The sequence below is a fragment of the Paramormyrops kingsleyae genome, chromosome 5 (assembly GCF_048594095.1).
Source record: "Paramormyrops kingsleyae isolate MSU_618 chromosome 5, PKINGS_0.4, whole genome shotgun sequence".
Classification (NCBI taxonomy): Eukaryota; Metazoa; Chordata; class Actinopteri; order Osteoglossiformes; family Mormyridae; genus Paramormyrops; species Paramormyrops kingsleyae.
In genome coordinates, this window is record NC_132801.1 from 29,867,315 (window position 1) to 29,885,507 (window position 18,193).

Sequence of the window (18,193 nt, forward strand, 5' to 3'; positions counted from 1 at the left end):
CTGTTTCCACTCTGGTGTCAATTAAATTTGGTTGTCATTCATTTCACCGTGACCAGAGATTTTGAGATGCGTGTATGATGGCGAGTTCTTGCGGGCTGCCTTTTCATTCTCCTTTTCTTTTTAGGTGTTATAGCTCATTTCACTGGATTGTGAAAGGTTTATTAAAACGGTCCAGTAAAGCCGGTCAGCTTATGAGGAGACAGAGAGGAGGAGAGACTTTTCTGTGGAAAATTATACCATTTATACACAGGTCTTTCTGAAGAGATGAACCGTACAGTACATCAAGGGGGCGATTCTCCCATCGAGCACATAAGCTTAAAAAAGCACTTAAAAAGTTACGTGCTTTTGAGTTAAGCGTATTCTCCCCTCATCAGCACGGACACTCCCACCGCACTTAACCAGAAAAAGAAGGCGTGGCTCTGCAAGAAATAGAATTAAAACATGGCATTAGCGTGCTATGCTTATATTTGGCCATTCTCACAGACATGAGAATCCTTCAACAAGAAATTAAATGTTGTAATAAAATACAGCGCTTGAATTTTGTGCATTGCATTAATATATTAGGTATATTAAAATGATCCCACAACCATTTCCCCCAAATAGGCATTACTGTTGCAGTTTTAAGATCAAATAACACAAAACAAGTTAAAATATTAAAATATTTCAACTCTACTGCAGGTAACCCCACAATAAACAGTCGATTAGCATAAGGCATATGTTCTTTCTTTGAATGTCAGTTGTTTAATTCTGCAACCATTTAACTGCAACAGAGGCAAAATTGACATTTTAGACAATAATATAATATGAGTTTGTCATCAAGCTAATTTAATTTTTTTTTTTTTAATTATGTGCGAACATTTCATGTTCAAGAACGAATCTATATACTTGTCTTTTTTTCCTCTTCATTCACAACAATATGCCTAACTAATAGCTATGGTGTAAATGTTTGTATTAATACTAACATGGACTGAAAGTTTAGAGTGCATTACTGATAAAATACTAATCCAATCAACTGCATAGTCCAAGTAAGCGTTTACGCCACAGCAAAGGCTGTGAAGTATTATTCCAAAACAATTGTTAGTCACTAAAAAACCCACACATCTATATCCATTAAGCATGGAATGGTTACCAATTAGGCAAGTGTCCTAATCAAGTAATTCTGTTTGGGACCCCTGACCTGCTGTATGTAGTATGTGCATTAAGTGTATGGTTTCAGCCCACTTACCCCACTTAAGGACAAGCGCACTGAGATTCTTTGGTGAGGTGTGGTGACATAAGACACAAAGTGCGCAAGTTTATGCTAAGAGCTTAAGTGCGCGGATATTTCTTGAAACCAGTGGGACACACTTGATATCTGAATAGGTGAACAGGAAACACACTACAGCTAAGTTGTCATTTGTGTTGGTTGTGTTTGGGGTTGTCCTTCACTGTAGCCTATACTATGTAAACATTTGTTATACAACTTTGCAGGCTTAAGTTGAAAATTCTTCGGCGGCATGTTGGACTCTGATTAGCCCGGCAGACTTCCTTGTGGTACAATGTCAACATTAGTTGTCACTAACGCAGTGCATTGTGGTCTATATTCCGAGCCAAAGATGGCTTCCATGAGGCATTTGCTAAAGTGTGAATAGAGCACGTCAGGTGAGACTTATGTGAGGAACTGGACACCCTTGAATACTTGCAGTAAGCATGTGAATGTGCTCACTAGGTATGGTAGTGTGTAAGTGTGGCCTCTAAGGCTGCATTCGAAGAGCGAGTGTTTGTCAGCAGCGTGACAAGGCTGTCCCGTTTGCAGGCCTCCTTCAAATGCGGCCTAGAAATGCATCCTCCTTTTGCTGAGTCACAAAGGATCTACCTGATGGAGCCTTCGCAGCCCAGCGCATCCCAGGATTCACTGCGCAGACGTGAAGTCGGTGTGTTCTAGCTAGACGACAGGAGGGTCGCTTCGCAGCTGAAGGGTAAGGGCAGGAGCAGTTGGTGACGGCCAGACCGTCCCATCTGACATGTTCCGTTCCATCTCCGAAGAACGCAGCCTATAAAGACTATGCCTTCAAAAGATGCCGCCCCTGAATCCAGGCCCATCTTATCCAGAAAGGCTCATTGTGTATGTAGGTTTTCAATGCAACTCCCTAATTAAATAACTAATTAGAGGACTGATTGGCTGAAGAGTCCTCATGCCTGAGTTTGAACAGCTGACCTAAAGGTTATCCCAAAAACATGTATAAACACTGACCCTTTATGGATGATATTGCCTGCCTCTGGAATAAGTGCATTTAAACCCCAGACTTAAGTCAATAGGAGAAGATGCTTAATTTTTAAAAAGCACACAGCTTTGCGCTTTTTTTTTACTTAAGTTCTAGGAGGATTGACCCCCAAGTGAATTAACCCTGGCCTCTTGTACATCTGCACTATTGCTAAAATTCCAGAATAGTGAAAATTTAATTAATTCTTGCATGTTATTAACATCTCATGACCTATGTTGGATAAGAGGCTGGAAGATGGATGGATTGATGAATGGGTGTCATTAACATGCCATTTAAGTAGATTTCATTGTTCAATAAAATCAATAATTAAGCTTCAAAGAAACTGAAGAGAATGGCCTGCTTTCCTACAAACACATTATCGTATAATAATTTTAGAACTTAAACCTCCTTCCCTCGCTGTTTTCTTGTTACAACAATATTTAATGCAATAATATTTAAATGTGTATTTAAGAGATCATGTGCTGTTCTATTGCCTGAAATTGTTGAACAGACAGACAGACAGACAGACTTTATCGATCTACTAGAGGAAATTAAGGTACAAGCAGTGGTAATATCCAACAGGATAATTCCACGATGAACAGTACAATTTTGAGATAAAAGACATATAAACATGCATGTGAAAACAGACCCAAGAAAGAAGACGGGCTCCATCCGACATTAAATGCATTAGGGCATGTTTGACTGACAAGCATTTTACCAGTGACAGACGCTGTTCTTAACCTGAACGATTAGCCATCAACTTTGCAGGCATCTTAGCAACCATTAGCACTGCTGGAGGCTTTTTTGAATACTGCTCTTTCACTGACTATAATAAATTTTTGCACTTACATTGCCTTGATATTCATTAGTTGAGGTTTGAAAGTTACGTACGGCGGATATGCATGGAAATGCAGCCAACGCACACCCCACAGTGCACAAGACAGGAATAGCTACTATTACACAGGAGCTGATGACTTAGTAATTAAAAACTCATGCCCTCTATCATTACCGTGTCACCATAAGTTCCCACAGATTTCTGGGAGCTCGGACATCTTCATCATGCCATACAGAAGTGAACGTACACTTGTTGTATCTGCTTTCTAGCGTATATATCGCAGACAGGGGCGGATTAACGCACAGGCTAGATATGGCTTAAGCCTAGGGGCCCCACGTGTGCCAGCCTGCAAGGGGGCCCCCATTGGCGCGGAGGCAGGCGGGGGTTGGAGGGCCCACAGACTACTGTAGCCTAGGGGCCTCTGTACACCTTAATCCGCCCCTGATCGCAGAATTCTGCTCTAGCTACGGCACCCCAAAAGTCTCTGATTAATCAGCCTATCCATAAACTGAAACAGGCCACATTATGTTTCTCTGGATAAAGTGATACACAATAACTCCCCTTAATGATGAACCTTCCCATCCTTCTGTCTGAGGTGCATTTAAACTAGGTATAGGTCTGTTGTTGGGGTGGTTCGTCCATTTACTCCATATGCTCAAAGCCAGAGATATTGTGATGCAGGAAACGTGGCCTTTTCAGGGACATAACCGAAAGCACAAAGTCCGATTTCTCATCAAATGGGACTGCAGAAATGCCCCCGCTGGATTCCTGCTGAAAGGGTGCGTTTAATCTGCCAGACTCTCTCGAAACCAGACTTGTAATAATACATATAGATTTGTGTATAGTTCGTTATAGACCTCAGAAGAACCTTGTTCCACATGATTGACAGTTTACTATGAATAAATTAGTATTACATGGGCTAACATGGCAACATGTCTTGATAAAACATTGTCATCACATTTAGTCGCTACATTTAGTGTTAGCACATAATGAGACAGCATGTAATTACAATTTGAATACTGAGCAACAGTCTGCAATGACTTACTTTTTTGAAATTTGTGGTGCAGCCGGTCATATGCTTCACTCTATGATTTCATAGCTGATGTGGTTGATTAGACTCCACAGTGGTACATGGGGAAACGCTTCCTTCTTCAGCTTTTCTTCTCATGTAACCATGCACGGGGCGTGGTTACCGGTGTAGTTATTATTCACAGTGTAGGTTTAATTGAACTAATGTTAAACCAACGTAATTATGTCTAAGGCCCAAAGCGAGCCCATAGGTGCCTGGTGGGGGCTGCCTAGCAGAGATACTCTGGAGCATGTTAATGTCAGTAGCAGGAAAATAGACATCTGGTGGTGTACTATCTGATTTGAAACTCAGTCAAGTAGCTTGAATGGCTGTATAAAGTAGAATTGGAAGCCTAACACATTGGACTGTAAGCTAGCACAAAGGTCACACACAGGATTAAATAGGTAGGATCCTATTAAAAAGCTTCTTTAAAGCTACCCAATAGCTTTACTTCTGACTTCTGATAAATTATCAGTGCCTTTGACATCCTCTACACCTGTTTTCCAATAGGTGACCACCTCTTTCGAGCCGGTAGATGTCTGTGAGGTTAGTGAGGCATTTAGCTGTGAACCTGCGGCAGTGGCTCAGTAGGTAGCACTATTGGTGCACCCCTGCACAGTTGGGGGTCTGAACCCCACCTTGTTCTGTGTCTGTGTGGAGCTTGCATGTTCTCCTCGTGTCACATGGGATTCCTCCAGGTACTCTGGCGTCTTCCCACAGTCTAAAGGCTTACAAATAGGCTAATTGGTATCTCGAAATTACCCATGATTTATGATGGTGTGTGTGCACAGCCCAGCAACAGAAAATTCCAAAACTTTGTTCAACTGACAAAAGACATGCAAGTCCCTCCGCCCCATCAAAGAGCTACAGTTCATAAATAATTGGTCGTTCAATGAGCTTGTCTGAGTGGCAGCTTAAGGTGGTACCCAAGAGGTCCTAGCCCTGCTGAATCACTTGTTTCTCCTTTTGTTCTGGCCACTGCTATATGCTATTCTGACAAATGATGTTGCAATGCTAGCGACTATGTTACAATTCAATGAAACTATTGGGAAGGCAACCCAGTATTTCATGGACTGAATAATTTACCATTGACCTGTGGTGTCATGTACAAGCTTCACTCTGAAATTCTCTCAAGATCCTCACCATTGATGGCCGTGGGAGCTGCAGACCAGTATTCAATTAAGCTCCAAAGGTTTTATGAAGAGCACAGAGCTTAAGAGGGCTACAGGTCCAACCATTTATTCTCCACTGATTCATATGAGATGTCTCATTTTTATGAACATTTCTCCAAGAACAGTATTTCACTCGTCATTAAAAGAGTATTATAACTACAAATACAAAAAGATATTCTTAACAGTTTATTTGCACAATTGATATTCATAAATTACATAACATAGTATGAACAGTCACAACAGGTTTGTTTTATGAAGGCCTTTGAAGGAAGCAGACTGCCTTGCTTTTTAGTTGCCATGGAGATAGCTGTAATGTAGACTACATCCAAACCTTAAAATGCATTTTATTGGCTTATTTTAATTTGTAACTTATTTGCCTTTCATAACATTTCATTCTATTTGGAGGGTTCTATTTTATCCCCGTCATTACAATTGTTGATCTAAGAATCATTGAAATCATATATAAATAGTGCAATTTATTTATTGTCCCAGTAAACAAGTCATATGATTATGTTTAGCCTTTGCTTTATAATTACATGTTAGTTACATGTTTCCCACACTAATGGCCCAATCATACACCCAGCGCAAAGTGGTGGCAGGCGCAGTGCGGGGGTCCCTGCTACCATGAGCCCAGTGTGCGAAATACCCGTCAATATTCGGAGGGGGTCCCTGCTACCATGAGCCCAGTGTGCGAAATACCCGTCAATATGCGGAGGGGGTCCCTGCTACCATGAGCCCAGTGTGCGAAATACCCGTCAATATTCGGAGGGGGTCCCTACTACCATGAGCCCAGTGTGCGAAATACCCGTCAATATTCGGAGGGGGTCCCTGCTACCATGAGCCCAGTGTGCGAAATACCCGTCAATATGCGGAGGGGGTCCCTGCTACCATGAGCCCAGTGTGCGAAATACCCGTCAATATTCGGAGGGGGTCCCTGCTACCATGAGCCCAGTGTGCGAAATACCCGTCAATATGCGGAGGGGGTCCCTGCTACCATGAGCCCAGTGTGCGAAATACCCGTCAATATTCGGAGGGGGTCCCTGCTACCATGAGCCCAGTGTGCGAAATACCCGTCAATATGCGGAGGGGGTCCCTGCTACCATGAGCCCAGTGTGCGAAATACCCGTCAATATTCGGAGGGGGGGTCCCTGCTACCATGAGCCCAGTGTACAAAATACCCGTCAATATTCGGGGGGATCCCTGCTACCATGAGCCCAGTGTGCGAAATACCCATCAATATTCGGGGGGGATCCCTGCTACCATGAGTCCAGTGTGTGAAATACCCATCAATATTTGGGGGGATCCCTGCTACCATGAGCCCAGTGTGCGAAATACCCGTCAATATTCGGAGGGGGTCCCTGCTACCATGAGCCTAATGTGCGAAATACCCGTCAATATTCGGAGGGGGTCCCTGCTACCATGAGCCCAGTGTGCGAAATACCCATCAATATTCGGGGGGATCCCTGCTACCATGAGTCCAGTGTGTGAAATACCCGTCAATATTTGGGGGGATCCCTGCTACCATGAGCCCAGTGCGCGAAATACCCGTCAATATTTGAGGGGGTCCCTGCTACCATGAGCCCAGTGTGCGAAATACCCGTCAATATTCGGGGGATCTCTGCTACCATGAGCCCAGTGTGCGAAATACCCGTCAATATTCGGGGGGATCCCTGCTACCATGAGCCCAGTGTGCGAAATACCCATCAATATTCGGGGGGGATCCCTGCTACCATGAGTCCAGTGTGTGAAATACCCGTCAATATTTGGGGGGATCCCTGCTACCATGAGCCCAGTGTGCGAAATACCCGTCAATATTCGGAGGGGGTCCCTGCTACCATGAGTCCAGTGTGTGAAATACCCGTCAATATTTGGGGGGATCCCTGCTACCATGAGCCCAGTGTGCGAAATACCCATCAATATTCAGAGGGGGTCCCTGCTACCATGAGCCTAGTGTGCGAAATACCCGTCAATATTCGGAGGGGGTCCCTGCTACCATGAGCCCAGTGTGCGAAATACCCATCAATATTCGGGGGATCTCTGCTACCATGAGCCCAGTGTGCGAAATACCCATCAATATTCGGGGGATCCCTGCTACCATGAGCCCAGTGTGTGAAATACCCATCAATATTCAGGGGCGTCCCTGCTACCATGAGCCCAGTGTGCGAAATACCCGTCAATATTCGGGGGGTCCCTGCTACCATGAGCCCAGTGTGCGAAATACCCGTCAATATTTCGAGGGGGTCCCTGCTACCATGAGCCCAGTGTGCGAAATACCCATCAATATTCGGGGGGGATCCCTGCTACCATGAGTCCAGTGTGTGAAATACCCGTCAATATTTGGGGGGATCCCTGCTACCATGAGCCCAGTGTGCGAAATATTCAGAGGGGGTCCCTGCTACCATGAGCCTAGTGTGCGAAATACCCGTCAATATTCGGAGGGGGTCCCTGCTACCATGAGCCCAGTGTGCGAAATACCCATCAATATTCGGGGGGGATCCCAGCTACCATGAGTCCAGTGCGTGAAATACCCGTCAATATTTGGGGGGATCCCTGCTACCATGAGCCCAGTGCGCGAAATACCCGTCAATATTCGGGGGGGTCCCCATCTCCCTATTGTTGCGCAATCCCGATCTTGAGACCCCCTTCAAATTTTGCTTTTGAGGCTTTCAGGGGGTCTCATGGGTTAATCGGGGGTGTCGGACACACACTGCATGAGCCCCACGCAGTTGTCATTTTCCCATCCAGCACCCACGTCATTTAAATAGCCAATGTACTTGCACCCATCTGAGCGCCCGTAGGCCTGTCGTCTTAACATGAGGTGCACTCAGGTACGATGTTAGCACATTGCTATCTTGAGGCAGCGGAAAGCGATTGCACAATTGACCAATAAAGTCAGTCAATGGCACAGTATTTCACTGTTATTTAAAGGGTGTGTAATCAAGAGAGTAACATGCAGCTATAAACCATGCACTTCAGATTGGTAAAATATGCCCCTAAGTGGTAGACCTACTAAGAAAATCACAGTTGTGAAAGGTGTTTTGTATGGAAACCGTAGGTTTGCATTTTGTGGGGTATTTACATAAATAATTAAGCAGTTATGAATGAGTAATGAAATAAATTTCACTGCAGTTATTTCAGAAGTGTTCCTCACATATGTTATGCAGAATTTGGAAGCCTTGGGTGTAGCATTGACAAGCTCTGTGAACCATGTTATTAATACTCAAGCAAGTCTAATGTCAAGAAAGCAAAACTAGAGTTAATATTTTTACTATTAGTACTTGGATCCAAGGAACCTTCCTATAAGTAACAAAGTGTTTATAAAACAGTACCTTTTCAAAAAATTAAGGAGGGTCATGATAATTTGAAACTCACAGTTCACAAATTTTAAGAGCATTGAATGGAACATCACCACCATTGGTCATGTCCAATCAATGCCTAGAGAGTGAATGGAAGTCAAATTACTATTTACTAACTACAAGAGTAAGTTGACTTATATATATATATATATATATATATATATATAGATTCTTTCAGTGTATTGAAAGTCATTTGCGGTCATTATAAGCTTATTTTCCATCTTCGCATTTGTAGGTTGTCATCCAACTGCAAACTTTCCTCATAATGTATCCTAACTGCTGTCAGAAGTATAAAGCCACGTATTTTATGTTAAAATGCTATTACGTTGCTTTATGTCATATTTCATAAAACATACCATAATGAATTTTGAAATACATATTTTTTTAAATATGACATACCCTACTGGTGCCATTATGTTACTGAGGGACTGCTGCATGTTGCCTATAATTATGTTAATCTTCTTACTTAGATGGTTCGTTTTGAATGCCAGACCCTATTTTCCTTGCAATATGCCCATAGTGCTCTAATTCATTGCTGTGGAGTCATGGATCATGCATGACATTCAGGATCATACCTTTTTTATTAGGCATAAACCTGAGTTTTATGCTCAGTTGCAGATGGAATATCTGCTGTTGGGATCTTGCAAACCTGCGTACATCTGGTGTTACAGGAAATAAATAAAGGCATCTATTAAGCCATCTGTGCCCATTTTTTAATCACTTATCCGGTACATGGTCAAAGAACGCATCCCATATAGCAAAGGGGGAAAGGTAGGGGGCACTCAGGAAGGGGCAGGGGACATAAAGACCTCCAGGCAGGAGGCCGCAGTGCTACTCACTCAGCGATTTGAAATAATCTCAATGCGAATCTGTCTAAATTCATTTCTTGTGACCACTGAAGAACTGCAAAGAGATGTTCTCTGATGAGCAAGCCTGTGGGCACAGAAGTTTTACAAAAAGATCTTAATGATTTGTTTAACTTGAACGTGTGTACATGTGTGAATGAGTGAGAATTATAATTCTGCAGGTATTTTAATGTAGGTTAGGGTCATTTTCAATATGAATTTTACACAGTAAGAAAACCTGATAATGTCAATCTGCCAGAGCGAATTAAGCCTGAAGTGATGTTTTTTTTTCTATATATATTTTTTTTCTCAAAAAAGAAAGAAAATGACAGTCATGGCCAAAGGGGAATGAGAGAGATGTGGGTATGGGAGACTGAATGTCAAGATGGAAACATCACAAAAAATGGATTTATTACTCACTTCAGTACAATGAAAGTATTATTTTACCACTGGATTTTTTTAACCCTCTTGACATTCATTTCATTTTACATGTAATTTAATTTCTTACGACAGGTAGCAAATAGGAACTGTTTTTATAAAACATTTGGAATCTTCTTTAGGTACATTTCCTACCCTTTAAATGTGTATATCCAGCTTACATTTAGTCTGTAAAAGAAATAAACTTCATTTTAAGCCTTTTTAATACCCAAGTGAGAGAGAACTAGTAACGAGAAATATTATAGGGTGAACAAGGATGTCAGTACAGAAAAGTACCTCAAGATACATTCTTATAAATGAAGCTCTGACTGCATGTTAAAATGAATGAGACCAGAACCAGAACTGGATCAGCACTCTACACTGCTAAATACGAAATGTACAAATAAGCAGGAAATTGGCACTTGTCAGTAGCCTACTGTGAATTACAAAGCTTTCTCAAATGAAAGGCAGTATTTTCAACTGAATTGTATTCCATAAACTGAAGCTCATCTTCTTTAACTTAATTTGATTTTAATATTTGTCCCCACGACCAGAATAAGCTGTTAGAAAACAGATGTATGAATGGATGGATGGATGGATGGATGGATGGATGGATGGGTGGTTGGTTGGTTTGATTATGATGTTGAACTATCAGGAGGAGTAGTGTAGTCTGTAGAGTAATATCTGTACTCTAGGAAGTGACAGTGTACTGGTAAAGCTGATGTGAACAAGGCATCGTCTGGCTGTTATCTTCATGTCAAGCAAAACTAAGCCTTGCTGTTGTGGCATTAGCACACTTGCCTGTGATAAAATAGTTTAGGTTTCAAATCTGTCTTATCTGAAAACACTGCTGGGATGAAGGAACAGAGCCGTGTAATGAAAATTATCATGCCATTTTCATTTAAGCTAAATACCAGTTTTTTTGTGTGTGTGTACAGTATGTATAGTAGTTTACTTTATAAACAATGTAAAGAATTAGTGATATATTGCAATTGTATAATAACTGCAGAATATTATACAAATCTATGTAGTAAATTGTATGTAATGTGATTGTGTAATCCTATCAACTGTTGTGTAGAGTTATGGAGAAATATTACACTCCACACCTGGAGTGGTTTGTGAACAGAACAAAATACCACTGATAAGCAATGTCACATTACATCACTGGTGTGTATATGATGTGTTTCTCAACAGGATCATATATATAAATAGGTGAAAGTCAAGTCAAGTGAGCTTTACTGTCATACCATCCATATACAGGTGCACAGTGGCATGGAATAGCATCCTCCAGCACCATAGTGTAACATACAACAACAGCGACAGGGAGAGGGTTTACATGACAGACAGACAGACAGAGAGAGAGAGAGACAGAGAGAGAGACAGACAGACAGAGAGACAGAGAGAGAGACAGAGAGATAACTTCACTGATCGCCAGTGGGAAATTCTTCCGCTATACTTATATAAGTAAATGAATTGGGATAATCCCCTCAAAGCATTATACCAAATGTTATGCTTTTCAGATTGGTCCAGCGAGTTTGAGAAATTGCTTCCTCATGATGTTGGACTGAACACAATTACAATTGCGATGCTGGTCTTCCATTTGAGAAAACTAATTATCCCTCAATGCAGAACTCATTACTTCCATGTCACTCCCAGTGACATCATCGATAAAGGCCAACGTAATAAACTGCACCACACTTTCACACTATTAAATAAAACAGATAAACCCACAATAATCAGCACATTCTGTCCCACCCCATCAGTCAGACTCCATGTGGGTGTATTGCATGTATTCATGGGTGTAAATTGCGGAGGGGATGGGGGGGTTGTAGCCCCCCCAATAAATCAAAACCAGCTAATACAAACCCCCCCAATAATCATGTTTCCCCCGTAATGGGTGGAGACCTCAACCCCCCAGTGTTCCAGCCAAAGTTACGCCCTTGCATGTATTCACATATGAGCCGCTCAGCACAGAGGCTTTTTGGCTTTTTCTTAAATATCAATCTCAATGTGTGCATTTAAGACAAAGCTAGGAACCATATAAAGCAAAAGAACTTGCAATATGTGCCAGTTATCTATCAGCATCAGCTACACAGCTGAAATTACATGAAATGATTCTGGACACAGCGTTTGATTTTTGATGAAATATTGCGAAACCCTTGACACTCTGGCATTTCGGCGGTGCAGACGGCCAGAACCGCAGGATTCATTAGCAGCGTGAACTCTGCGAATGATTCATGGTACAACAGACGTAGCTTGCTGATGTTGCAATCTGCTCCTTACAACTGTCAGTGAGCTTAACGTGCCAAGTCTTATGATTCAGTCATATCACGGCCATCAGGTGACTGATCATACAGTGATGCTGAGCAAAGACAAATATTCAGCAGGAAGCAGTGTTGGTTCACAGTGATCATGATGTGTTAAGTGAGTGGTCACGTGTCCTGTAGTAAAAGTTTGCCGTGTCCTGCGACGGCTCCTAAGCCTTAAGGGAACTTATTTCTTTGAGGTCTGGCTCAAGTTTAGGTACTGTATAATTAATTTGTTTAATTATAACTGGGTATCATCTTCAGTCCTTGCTTGTTTTGTTTGTTGGTTGTTCTTTTTGTGTGTGTGTAGATTAGGTTTATATAACATTGCGGGAACCAAATGTCCCCCACAGTGTCATAAAAAAACTGTTATTTTGACATTGTGGGGACCATTTTTCAGGTCCCCACAAAGACCTGTGAATGCAATCAAAAAATGTTTGGTTACTTATGGTTAAGGATAGGGCTGGATAGGGATTAAGGTCCTCATGTTGGGATTAGAGTTTTCCCCATAGAAATAATTGGAGAGTCCCCACAAAGATATAATTACAAACTTCTGTGTGTGTGTGTGTGTGTGTGGTGCAGCATGAGTTAAGTAAGATCAATTGGATATAAAGTTATATCATATTTACCTATTACATGCATCTCTGGATTTATCTTGGATTTGAAAATCATACTTTTGAGTGTTATTGTACATGGTATGCATTATTCTTAAAAGTTTAAATTATAACATTGTCAGTTTTTAAATGACTCTTTAAGACATGTTGTAGTACTTTAGTTCTAACAAATTATACAGATGGTAGCAAAATAATTGGGTGTTATTATGGGTAAATATAATGCTAATATATACTTTCTGTTGTTTTATTTAAATGAATTTCTAAATGGCTTTTGTACTGACTTTAATTTCCCTTTTTATCCTTTCCAGGGACTATTTCAAAGTCATAAATGCAAGTCCAATCAAGTGGAAGGCAAAGACACAGGGTTTTGAGACTGAAAGGGAATGTTATTCACCAGGGAAATAAGCAAAAGACAATCTAAAATTATGATACAGTGAAGCTAAAAGCTTCTTTACTTTGTGCCATCCAACATTCATATGTGGGAAGGAACACCCAGTCTACCACTGCCTCTCTGGAAACGGTGGAGACCTACCAGTGTGAGCGACCCTTTTCTAGCCAGTATCTTAGCGTCAACAAAACACTGGACCATCTAGCTACATTGCCTATTTACGTTTATAAGTCGGATCCTGCCTTGTTGCAAGCTAACTGGGGTCGAAATCCTGTGACCATCTGCAGACGTAATGACCCCCGGATCACGGACGGCTTTCCACGGGGGCGTGGCCATGAGTGCCTTTTGCTGGTGGGCAGCGCTGCTCTTTTTCTGGCAGACAACTGGGGTCAGGGGGGACTGCTGGCTGATCGAGGGAGAAAAGGGATTCGTATGGCTGGCAATCTGCAGCCAAAACCAGCCGCCTTACGAGTCTATACCGCAGCACATCAACAGCACCATAGTGGACCTACGGCTCAATGAAAACAAGATCAAAAGCATCCACTACTCCTCCCTGAGTCGCTTTGGTAACCTGACATACCTAAATCTAACCAAGAACGAGATTACGTATATAGAAGATGGGGCGTTTTCTGCTCAGTTCAACCTACAGGTCCTTCAGCTGGGCTTCAACAAGCTACGGAATCTGACCGAAGGGATTCTGCGGGGTTTGGGCAAATTACAGTATCTCTACCTTCAGGCCAATCTGATTGAAACCGTGACACCCAATGCCTTTTGGGAATGTCCCAACATTGAAAACATTGACCTTTCGATGAACCGGATCCAGCAGTTGGATGGGGCGATTTTCACCGGTCTGAGCAAGCTGACCACTTGTGAGCTCTACACAAACCCTTTCAACTGCTCCTGCGAGCTCCTAGGCTTCCTCAGATGGCTCTCTGTTTTTCCCAACAGGACAAATGAACGCATGGTGTGCGACTCTCCTCCGGGATACTCTGGCTACAGCCTGCTAAACCAGAATCCTCACATGCCCACCTTTCGTAATGCTTTCCACACACTCTCAATGGTGTGCACGGATGAGTATGTCACTCTGTACATCACAGGAACTCCGGACACCACTACCCTCTCACCATACTCCACTCCTTGCGGACTTGAGGACTGCTCATCCGGAACCGAGCCCGAAACTGTAGAAAATGTAAAAATTATCACACCAGACATTGATCCTGACATGAAACCCATCATGAAGCTGAAGCAGGTGACACAAACCAGTGCCATCATTTTCGTTCAGATCCCACATCCATTCAAGAAAATGTATATCTTGGTTCTTTACAATAACAGCTTCTTCACTGATATTCAAAATCTGAAGAATCAACGAGAGGAAATTGAGCTGAAGAACTTGAAAGCCAACACTGAATATACGTACTGCGTTGCTTCCATTCGCAACTCTCTGCGATTCAACCACACTTGTCTGACAATCTCTACAGGACACAAAAATGGAAAGGAGCCATTGGAAAACAATTCTACAGCCACACACTACATCATGACAATCCTGGGTTGTCTCTTTGGCATGGTGATTGTTTTAGGCGTGGTTTACTATTGCTTGCGAAAGAAACGGCACCAGGACGAAAAGCACAAAAAGGCAGGCAACATGAAGAAAAACATAATCGAACTCAAGTACGGCGGTGAACTGGAAGGTGGAACCATCTCCCAGATGTCCCAAAAGCAGATAATGGCTGGTGAGAGCATGCCACGGATGCCATATTTACCGTCCAGTGGTGAAATGGAACAGTACAAACTGCAGGAAATCAGTGAAATCCCTAAAACAGCCAAGGGGAATTACATAGAGGTACGCACCGGGGAGCAAGCCGACCACAGAGAATGTGACATATCCATAGCTGGGAACAACCAAGGCTCAGTGGCAGAAATCTCCACAATTGCCAAAGAGGTTGACAAAGTGAACCAGATTATAAACAACTGTATAGATGCCCTGAAATCAGAATCCACGTCTTTTCAAGGAGTGAAGTCGGGAGCTGTTTCCACCGCAGAACCCCAGCTAGTACTCATATCAGACCAGCCACAGGGCAAAACAGGTTTCCTGTCTCCTGTGTACAAAGACACTTACCACCACCCTCTGCAGAGGCACCACAGCATGGAGGCCACACCCAAGCGGTCCAGCACCTCCTCCAGTGGCTCCATACGGAGCCCCAGGTCATTCCGCTCCGAAGGAGGGTACAAGTCAGAGGCCAAGTATATCGAAAAGACGTCGCCCAAGGCTGAGAGCATTGTGAAGATCACACCGGCCGCTGCCATCCTGAGAGCGGAGGCGGAGAAGATACGTCAGTATAGCGAGCACCGGCACTCCTACTCGGGCTCCCATCAGCTCGAGCAACTGGAGGGGCCTGGCAGTCGGAAGCCATCCATCCTGGAGCCCCTGACGCGGTCGCGCGCCAGAGACCTCGCCTACTCTCAGCTCTCACCGCAGTATCACAATCTGAGCTATTCTTCCAGCCCCGAGTACTGCAAACCATCCCAGAGCATCTGGGAGCGCTTCAAACTCCACCGCAAGCGCCACAAAGAGGAGGAGTACGTGGCAGCGGGGCACGCCTTGCGCAAAAAAGTGCAGTTCGCTAAGGATGAGGACTTGCATGACATTTTAGACTACTGGAAAGGCGTTTCAGCTCAGCAGAAATCTTGATTAATTACAAATATTTGCTTTTAATTCTGGACCAAAATAATATAGATGAAAACACTTCAAATTAAAGGAAAAAAAAAGATTTAAAAGGAAAATGCCTTGGTTATCTCATCTGCAGCTATTTTAATTCAGAATATCGTTCTGGAGAAAATGGACAAAGGCCCTCTTCAATTAGGGTCTCGTGTTTGTGAGTACAGGCGCCAGATTAAAGGATGACAAATCTGAAAGTATAACTATTACCGTGTCTTCAGCTCTCTTTTTTTTCACGGAAAAAACTAATCAACAGAAACATTATTGGAATATAATAATTTGGTTATCGCATGGCTGTGTCCTGTTACTGTGGATTAACTATTGTGTACTTTCAGCAAGAAGCGAATGACCTTAACCTGTCTGCTGAATACCCTGAATGCAGGACTATGTACATGGCAGAGAACTTCACTCTCAAGCACACTTTGCTCCTACGTTATGTTATAGCTGCATAGTAACCTATTTATCACTTAATTGTACACAAAGATAATTATGTACAGGTAAAAAGAATTCTATATTTGCAATGCTGTGTAAAAAACATCATAACAAATGATTACCTGTTTCTATCAGGTTTTAACCATGATTTTACAAACGGCTTCTTCAGTATTTTTCAGTCTCAAATGAATGTCTTCTATCCTGAGAGATAGAGAACTGCACTGTTCAACAAAACGGTATATCTCCTATAATATACCCCATTGTTTTTTTAAACTCTTTTGCTAATGCATATGATTTACGGACGTCTTAAATGAGACTGCACAATTCATCATTCTTCATGTAACTTTATTCAACCAAAGTGCTGTGGTAGCAAGTCATTACATGTTCTGCCACTAAAAAGTGATCATACAGATCTGAGTATGAATGTATTCTGTACATAATGGAAGTGTTTGGCAGCTTTTTATCATAAGCTGTGTCTTTCTTTTTGCTTTCCTACTCTCCAGTGTTTACTTTTCATAGCCTGTGGAACAATGAGTTTGCCCAGTTTCTACATTTTTTACTTTGTACTGAGATACTTTATCCTTTGACAGATGTCATGGGAAACTATCTAGTTCAAAAGTATTGTGACACCTGCTGAAAATGAATGCAGGTCATTTTTATCAAAGACCTATCATCCTGTTTCGAAACAAGTCAGCTTCTGATCTTTCCTTGTTGGAAGCCCATAACTTGGGACTCCTTACCTACGCAGTAAAATACTGTGGAAGCCAGCTGATACCTGGCGTTAGAGGTGGAAAGACCGAATAATGTGACAAACATCAGTATCCTTCCACTAAGAAAATGATTACTGTATTATTCCAATGTAGAACTGTAACATTGCTTTTGTGAATGTTCATATCCATTCAACGAACATAACTAAGGAAGTTGAAGAGAGTTCAAAGTTTATAACCTATTCAACATTAATGTTACTTACAATCAGTTGTTACATTGAGATGAACTGTTACTACCACTTTGTGTATAGTCTGTTTATATCTTAGAGTGGATCCTAGAGATATTTGCGTAGGTTATTTTTTATTTCAACAGCCTTATGGTTATGATTTGTTTTCCTTATGTATTAAGAAGATGCTACTATATTTGTCCATCAGTTGTTATTTTTCTAAATTCAATTTAGATTCTTTGTTACTTTGTGTGTTTTGATTACAGGTATATTAACGAGTAACCAATATGTTTTCGTTTTCATACTGCATATTGTAGCACCTCTTGTCTTTATGAAGTCAGAGAACATCTGATGATTTCCAGAAAGGATGGGAGACAACGGCTGAAAGGCGATGGATGTGCATACAGAGCGGTTGTACACGTGCGAGACCTGCACGCTGGTGGATTCCAAATGGTTTTATGATCCATCAGAAATAAACAAGAGCACAATAAAGCTTTTCTTAATGAACAGCGATCTGCTTTCAGAGAGGCTCAGTATTGTGGGTTGGGGGAGTCATCGACAGCACTCACTGTAGAAAAGCCTTCCCATGATTTAATTTTAATTTGTCTTTATTTCATATGAAAACAGCTATTATTAAATAATTAAAAAAATTAATTAGTAGACAACCTGAACTGATATGTATGATGTCTTAATTGGCTCAGTGATGGATGCTGAGCAGGGTTAAATAGCTGGTTTAATCAACACAACAATTACCTGAATGGGCTAGTTTACTGTAGACGTGATTCCAACGATTTCCATTAGATTTTTTTTTTACGTAGCTAAAGTGCTGAGCGCTCCCATGATTCCTTAGATCCGTGAAATGTTTT

General features: G+C 42.0%; 1 protein-coding gene across 3 annotated transcripts in view; it reads left to right on the forward strand.

Moving 5' to 3' along the window:
- The window catches only part of LOC111845467 (protein ELFN1-like), a 114,335-nt gene extending 96,497 nt beyond the window's left edge, over nucleotides 1-17,838 (forward strand). For 2 of the 3 annotated variants that reach the window (XM_023814904.2, XM_023814905.2), the window contains exon 3: nucleotides 13,166-17,838. In XM_023814904.2, coding sequence (XP_023670672.2) covers nucleotides 13,538-15,934 — 2,397 coding nt within the window. In that variant the 5' untranslated portion in view covers nucleotides 13,166-13,537 and the 3' untranslated portion in view covers nucleotides 15,935-17,838. Of the gene's footprint in view, nucleotides 1-1,795; nucleotides 1,959-13,165 lie in introns of all 3 variants that reach the window. The other variant, XM_023814906.2, reaches the window with a different exon arrangement.
- Nucleotides 17,839-18,193: the final 355 nt, after the last annotated feature.